Source organism: Gracilinanus agilis, chromosome 5 (assembly GCF_016433145.1).
Source record: "Gracilinanus agilis isolate LMUSP501 chromosome 5, AgileGrace, whole genome shotgun sequence".
Taxonomy (NCBI): domain Eukaryota; kingdom Metazoa; phylum Chordata; class Mammalia; order Didelphimorphia; family Didelphidae; genus Gracilinanus; species Gracilinanus agilis.
Genome location: NC_058134.1, coordinates 228,288,913 through 228,297,183, shown reverse-complemented (window position 1 = coordinate 228,297,183; position 8,271 = coordinate 228,288,913). Strand labels below are relative to the sequence as shown.

Here is an 8,271-nt window from a genome sequence, read left to right as displayed (position 1 = left end):
CCCCCTCCTCCTCCTCTCTCTCTCCTCCTCTCTCTCTCCCCCCCCCCTCCTCTTTCCTCCCCTACATAATCAACATCTCAGAAGTCTGCTTCCTGAGCAGTTAATGACCATCCCTGAGTCTGGAAACAATCCTAAGAGCTCTGCAGAAAGGAGCCATTTACTTGCATCAAGTGTCATTATAAGGGAACTAGACAGACTGCCAGCTCCTCCTGAAAGTGCAGAATCCAAGATGTTGGAAGAAAGTACCTACAGAGCCTACCACTGGCCCCAAAGCATCCCTGACAGATGCTTGTGCCTGAACACTCCCACTTTCCAGTGATGAAGACCTCATTTCTGTCTTCCTAGTGACTGCACCACACTGGCACACTCTAGAGGCCTATGGAGTAAGGCTGGCTCACCCTCTCCCTTCCATACAACAAGCCTTTAGAGAGCTGAAACAGTCACCATGAATTCCCTGGTTCCAAACCTTTCCATTTCCTTCAGTCTCCCACATGGCTTTGGGTCCCCTCACCCACCCTGGTCCCCCTCTTCAGCATCTCACACAAAGGGCAGTTCAAAGAAATAAGCCATTCAGTCTAATCAAAGTTGCTAATTCCTATTCTGGCTCCTCATCCCCAGGCTAGTGTGGGCCTATGGCAGGACTGTCTCCTTTTCCTGGGTGTTCTATTGCCCTGAAAGCAAGGGACCATCTCAGGGGCTCTTAGAGAGCCCTCTTTCCTTTCTGACTCCTCAGGCTTGCAAGCTGTGTTTGAAGTTGACTAACTCGCCCCCACCTCTCAATCTTTTTTTTTTTTAAACCCTACTTTCTGTCCTAATAACCACTCTATGACAGAAGGAAAAGGGCTAGATAATTGGGATTAAGTGACTTGCCCAGAGTCACACAGGGAGTGTTTGAGACAAGATTTGAACCCGGGACCTCCTAACTCCAGGCCTGGCTCTTTATCTACTCTACCACTTAGTTGCCCTTTCCCAAGTCTTTTTCAATTGAACTCGTGCCATGACCAACACTTTGTTCTGGAGTCCTTTATGTTTCCACATGCAGGGTTTCATATTTCCTTGTAATCCCTTCCCTGCATCATGTAACAAACAGCCTAGTTTTAGTCTATTGGGATCACTGGATAAAATTTAGAACTAAAGGTATTTTAGAGGTCATTCCACTTGTTTTAAAGGTGAAAAAAGGAAGTTAGAGAGAGGTTCAATGATTGACTCAAGGCAGAGTTGAGATGTGAACTCAGGTTCTTGGGGGCAGGAAGGCAGCATGGTGGACAGACCAATGGGCTTGGGGAGTGCTAATCCTGCCTCAAACATGAGCTGAAGAGCTGTGCGAACCTGACCAAGCCCTCAGTTTACTCATCTGTAAATAAAGGGGAATCTTCTATAATCTCTTCTAGCTTTAAAACTACGATCCTTCGATGACTAAATCCAGCATTCCTCTGCACTACATCATGCTACCTCCTTTGATGATTAAAAATGTGAGGTTCAAGAGGGTGATTTATTTGGTTCTCTAAAACAATTACTTTTCTCAATCTCATACAGAAATAAGAAGGGTGGATTAATTTCCCTTAAATGGACAGGGAGATTCGCTGGTTCTCATTAACTTTGGTCAGGGTTTACAACTTGAATTCCAAATCACAATTTGCTTTTGTGAACCCCAGAACTCAAAGAAAATTTGTAGTCCTTCCTTATCTCTCATTTTTGTTTTGGAGCCTTCAAGAATTTCCTTCCAAAAGGCAGATTAGATCTTAGCAGGTTTAAACAAAGCTACCCTCTCTGGGCTCAGATGTTCTCGTTTATAAAAACAATGGGACTGGCCTCTGTTCTACTAGCTCTATTACTCTATTGGTATATGAATGTCTGATCTGGGTGCTCTTTCTCCCATTCTCTCAATAGCCAATGCAATCTTGGGCACCATTAAAGGTAGGATCATGATCACATTACACAAGATCAAGCATGTGAGAACTTGTCAAGGTATTCTCACACTATAATGTCCTTACAGACCCAAACCTCATTTTAAAAAACTATTTTTCCCTGGAAATTGAGACTCTTCTGGAAAATCTGTGACCTCTGGTTGTTATAGGTATATACAATCTTGTCTTATGGTTGGTGAACACTTAGATCAGTGATTCCCAAAATGGGCACAGTGATGGCCACAGGTGCATTTATCTTTCCTATTAATTGCTATTAAGATGTTTAAAAAATTAATTTCCAGGGGGCTAAGTAATATTTTTTCTGGAAAGGGGGCGGTAGGCCAAAAAAGTTTGGGAACCACTGCAATAAATGCTTGTTCAACTGACCTATGGTTTGATTTCTCATCTAGGTAGAGATTTTCTTCCCAGTTACTCACCTTCTGACCTTTGGAGTGACTGTAAAAATCATCTGGCCAGACGTCCTTCCCAAACATCACATCGTCATTTAAGTAAATAAACTTCTGGGACAGCCCTTCAATACGATGAATATGACTTTCAATAGCAGGGGAGCTAAAAGTAGGCAAATGACTCAAATTCTGAAATACCTCCTATGAAGACAAGATAAAGGGTTGGTTAATGTTGATGTTTTAGTAAAAGACTCAATATAAACCAACACATTTTTCACAGTTCCCCTAGCAATTACTTGAGGATCAATCTTCCTTGACTTAAAGGAAACCTTTCTGCCACCAAGGGATGATTCCCTTAAACTCCTTCCCTTTGGGGCATGAGCATCTCTATGAGCACTCTCTCCCCACTTCACCACTTGGGCCTTCCACTGCCTTTACTAACTTTGTTGACCTGATGCTCGAGTATCAATCACAGAGTAGGAGATAAAATTTTGAGTTAAAAATCCAAATGTAAAGACTGCCTATCTGAGGCAATCCTTGCAGCACCGTATTAAGACAGAAAAAAGAAATGGCACAGACATGAACTCCTTGGGAGCAGGGTTACTTTTACTGTCTTTGTATTCTGAGTAGATGAAAAGAATGCCTGGCATGCAAGAGGTGCTTAACAAATGCTTGGAGATTGACTGACTGAAGGACATTTACCTGATGAGTTACTATGGTTATCCGAGGGTTGTCAAGATTCAGCCAGGAAGGGATCTGCCCATTGGTTACGATAAAGATATTTCTCACCCATGGGGCGTGCTTCTCTATGGACCTCAAAGAATATCTCAGCTCTTCATTATCTTCAAAACGGCTGGCAGAAATATCTTCATCCTGTTTAGACTTCAAGAAGAATTCAGCTTGTTAAGTTACCTCAGAGACACTTCTATCATGGGGTTGAGAAGGGAAATTTTACACAAATGGCAGTTTGTGGGCTATGAACTACATCAGTGCAGATAGTAGGGCCTGCACAGAGGGGCGTCCTATTAGGACAAGGGGAAATAATTCTCTTCTTATGGGTCCACCCTGGCCTCAGGACTCTTCCTCCTGACATGGTGACCCAATTGCTCCCTACTAAAGTTGAAATTGGAGGCAGGAAGAGAATGGGAACCTGAACAAGTAAAAGAACCTAATTATTTGTTAGCCTACTGTAGTATGTATTAGGTTCCACATCTAGGTAATTCTTTATTTCTTCTTTTCAGGCCCTTGATTCTAATTACTAGTAATGCTTCAAAATCCCTATCCATTCCTTACTTGACTGATGGCGCTGAGATCCCATAACAAATAGGCAGGACTGAGAGTCAGCTCTTTTCCGTCAATGGTCATGTTCTTCTTAGCTTGCTTATTCAATTCCTGGAAACCCCTTGGATTATTCAATTTCAGAAGAGCAACACTGGCTTCCGAATACAACTGCAACTACACAAGAACAAAATGGCATCAGAAAAAGGTTTCCCAGGAGAAAAAGAGTCACCTCAGACCTTCTAAATTCTAGTTTTCAGGGTATTTCCTTAACACGATTAATTGTGGAGGAAGAATCCCCCAAGAAATAAATGCTGAAATGTAATCAGTCCACTGGCTTTGTAGCTGTAGACCCTGTCCTCTCCTGTAGAATTGTTCAGAGCAGAGATATCAAAAGGATAGTCAAACTGGTTTCTGAATAGCAAACCAAAGTGGAATGGCTGCTTGTGGGCAGAGTCAAGGGCCTGCTGGACAGCTTCCTGGTGCATATGGAGGTCCACATGGTCTGCCAAGTATAGTTCAACTGAAACCAACATTAGCAGTCTTTAGGGATGTAGCCAAAATGAATACCATGAAGGGTAGACATGTGTATTGTTTTGTTTTGTTTTAAACTTTCATCTTCTGCCTTACTATCAATTCTAAGACAAAAGAGTGACAAAGGTTAGGCTATCTGGTTAAGTGACTCGTTCAGGGTCACACAGCTAAGAAGTATCTAAAGCCAGATTTGAACCCAGTTCCTTCCAACTCCAGGCCTAGAGCTCTATCCATTGTTGCCACTTATATGTCCAAATGTGTAAGGATCTCCAGAGGGGAAGGAATTCCAAAGTACACCCCAAAGAATAGGTTGGACAAGAAAATAAGTTGACAATGGTGGTGGCTTAGTAGAGCTATTTTCAAAATTTATAACTTTCCTTTACCTTTATACAGGGATATTAGTAGAGATCCCACTTTTCTTATCAGCCCATTATTAGGACATTTTAGAGGCTCCCAAATGAAATGAAAAAGAGGAGAGAGTTCCTAAATTAATAAGTACAGGCTGGAAGAGAGGGAAATAGGAAGGGAAAATTAACTCTGCATGGCACTGACAAAGACAAAAACAATGCTGGAGTTATGGGCAGTGAAAAATATGGAAAGGAAGAGCAGCAGCTCATCTATCAGGCAACGGCTGTGCCACCAACTGGGGATACAAAGACAAAATAATGAAAGAGCCCTTTCTATAGGAACAATGAATCAGGCATTCAATAGGCATTTTATTACTTGCCTGCTATGCCTGGGCAATGGGGAAACAAAGACAAAGCATTCAGAAGTCTCTGCCCTCAAGGATCTTACCTTCATGATCGATTAACACATAATTAATTTTTCAGTTAGTCAGTTAATCCACAAGCATTCACTAAGAGCCTACTATAGGCCATAAATTATGGATAACAAACCAAAAAAAAATGGGAGATGTTAGGGATGAGCCAGGCCACTTCTTTCATTATCTAGGAAAGACCCAATCCAGTTAGAAGAAATCTAGACTTTAATTCTCATTGCTGAAGTCTCCTAGGCCTTAGAGCAAAGGGGTGTAGTAGGGCTATTGTTTTTGGTGGCAGATAATGTGAGAAATAGCTGGACATATTGTTCACTCCCTCGCCTCTCCCCAACATGAAATTTTCTGGTCCATTAGATCTTCATACAAGAAGACTGTTTCCTGACGATGCATGAACTGTACTCCAGAAGACTAGGCAGACTTTGTTCAGCAAGAGCACTGCCAATTGGATTTGAGGGGCTCTATCTGGAAATTTAAGGAGGGAATCAAATGTCAATTAAAATTTTAAAGCATCTATTGTGGAAAATGCAATGTATGACAAAGAATTCTGGGGAGGGAAGCAGGAGAAGGCTAGGAATGTACCAAGTAATCCTTAATTTTTACAAGAAAATAAGAGGGAGAGGCAGCAAGGGAGAACAGTAGATAGAACGCCAGATCTGGAGCTAGTAGGTTCTGGATTCAAATCTAGCCTGGGACACTCCCTGTGTGACCTTGTGTCAGTCACTTAACCTTGTTTGGCTAGCCTTTATCACTCTTCTAAGTATCCATTCTAAGAGAGAAGGTATGGGTTAAAAAAAAAACTGATCTTAAGCAGATGAGGTAACAGTTAAAAAAAAAAAAGCTTATAACAAATTCTACACACTTTCAAAATCACTCTGCTTCCTTCTGATCTCTTCAGACAAAAGGTAAGGATTTTTTTTTTTTTAAAGATGAGAGGGCTTTTGTTCTGAATTGTAGCAAGGGTCTGTTCAGACAGCAAAGCGTTCCCCAGCTTTTAGCCCTCTTATACCAGCTTTCTGTTTCCAATTCCACCACCTATCCCCTCTGTAACTGATGACAGAACAGGCCATCTCCTTTCCCAAAGACTTCTTGGCTGGTGACATCACCACTGCTATTTCCAAGACCACTACTATTGCAGGTGCAGCATGCAAGTAAACAAATATCTGTAGATAAGCAGTATAAAGACATTATGGACTGTATAGTCTGAATTCCAAAGGAACAAGGGATGCTTTCCTTCTGGCAGGGTAGCTTAGCAAATGTCATCAGATATATCCCCACCTTTTCCTTTAAGGAGAAGTATAAGCAGGTGTTTTGGAGAGGAGTGGACAAGCACACACAATTTTGGTAATCCTGGTAATCCTGCCTCTGGTGGTGCAGCTAGAGCCACTTCTATCTACTTTATTTACCCTTTGGATTTTGCAAGAACCCACCTGGCAGCTGATGTTGAGAAATCTGGCACTGAGAGAGAATTCAAAAGCCTGGGAAACTGCCTTGTGAAAATCTCCAAGTCTGATGGAATTTGGGGCATATATCAAGGTTTCAATGTCTCAGTGCAGGGTATTATTATCTTTAGAGCAGCCTACTTTGGAATCTAAGATACAGCAAAAGGTATGCTTCCGGATCCTAAGAACACTCATATTGTGATAAGTTGGATGATTGCACAAACAGTGACTGCTGTAGCAGGTGTGGTTTCCTATCCCTCTGATACAGTAAGGTGGTGAATGATGATGCAGTCTGAGCATAAAGGAGCTAATATCATGTACATTGGAACAACTGACTGCTGGAGGAAGATTGCTAAAGATGAGGGTGGCAAAGCTTTCTTCAAGGGTGTCTGATCCAATGTTCTTAGAGGCATGGGTAGAGCTTTTGTACTTGTCCTGTATGAATTGAAGAAAATAATCTAAGTACATTCTACCTAAAAATGGAAATAGTGAATATAGATCATGTAGAATACTTAACCATACTTAGCATTTTAGACCACTGACCTTCAAGAAATTCCTGTTGTCTTTTTATCCAGGCCAGATTATATTTGTAGAAGAGCCAGAAAAAGCTCTTAGAAAAAGGGACTCATTTATTGTGATCCATTATTCACATAATGGAACTGATGATGATTGAGTATATTGATTCTATTGGTTTTGGGGAAAATAACAGTTACTGTGGGTCCAAGGAGGCAGATGTATATTCATAATCTGGGAAGTGATGGATGCCACCTTGACTGACAGGGATGCCAGTTGGAAGACTTGGAATGTTCCCAGGTACTGTGAGCTAGGGGCCAACACTGGTTGGCCCCACCGTATAAATACCCTTGACAGCCACTTTGAGGGAGGTCTCTCTCTGGAGGTCTCTGGACAAGAGTCTCTGGACTGGGAAGTTGCTGGACTGAGTGGGTGGTTGAAGGGTGGCAGGAAGGTCTAAGAAGAAGAGGATAGGAATAAATCTGAATATTTCCTGATAGATAGTGAGAGCTAGAGGTAGTGAGAAAGTTGAGAGAATAAGATCATCAATACAGCTGCCATCAATAGCTTCCCTATTATCTGGCTTGGCTGTGGCTAGGTCTAGCCAGAGATAGTAGGAGTGAATAAATCTCCAGCTCTGACCTGATCAATAGCCTCCAGTCCTTATTGTCAACTAGTTTATAGATAATAGATCCCATAGGGTCTCCAATTCCCAATCCTTGACCTTGTTATCCTTTCCCTGGTTATAGATAAAGATCCCTGATTATAGATAAAGTTCAACAATAAGTACCTTCCTGAGTAGTCTATCATGGCCCTGGGGAAGGGAGTCAAATGCAGTCAGATCCTAAACTTTATCCAAGACAAATCAATAGCCCAATATTAATTTACCAACCCCAGGTTGGACCTGGAAAGGTTACCCATCTACCTAATCTCTCGAGGGTCCTTACTGGGCAGCTGTTAAAGAGAAAGGGATATCTTACAGCAGTAGTCAAGGGTGATCAGGGTAGGTGTTCCCCATCAACTACAACTAAGGAGAGTAAAGATAGATACATCAACATCATTGTACATCTATACATCTCCTTTGGACCCCTTTTATTTATAACAGAGATCAACTTAGACCATCTAGTTTAATACTATTTTGTAAGACCATAAATTTGTGTTTAATTTATTTAAAGAAAAAAAATCATGTGTCCCATTTGTACTTAAGCACTATATATACTATTTTACACAGCTGATTATTTGGCAGTTATGATAATCTGTGTTGGGCATTCTGCTATAAAACAATAAATACACAGAACACTTTAAAAAAAAATGAGAGACCCAAAGATCCCAGCTTTTGGGACAAGAACTCACTATTTGATAAAAACTGTTGGGAAAATTGGAAAATAGTATGGAAAAAATTAGGTTTTTTCTCA

The 8,271-nt window shown here is 41.3% G+C and overlaps 1 protein-coding gene and 1 pseudogene across 1 annotated transcript in view; one reads left to right on the top strand and one right to left on the bottom strand.

Moving 5' to 3' along the window:
• Positions 1–8,271, bottom strand: part of GNPTAB (N-acetylglucosamine-1-phosphate transferase subunits alpha and beta) — an 81,399-nt gene that overhangs the window by 32,376 nt on the left and 40,752 nt on the right. Inside the window, exons 8-10 of the mRNA XM_044678734.1 lie at positions 3,608–3,769; positions 3,017–3,196; positions 2,345–2,515 (exon numbers count right to left, since the gene is read on the bottom strand). Coding sequence (XP_044534669.1) covers positions 2,345–2,515; positions 3,017–3,196; positions 3,608–3,769 — 513 coding nt within the window. The remainder of the gene's footprint in view (positions 1–2,344; positions 2,516–3,016; positions 3,197–3,607; positions 3,770–8,271) is intronic.
• LOC123249624 lies at positions 5,945–6,805 on the top strand (annotated as a pseudogene).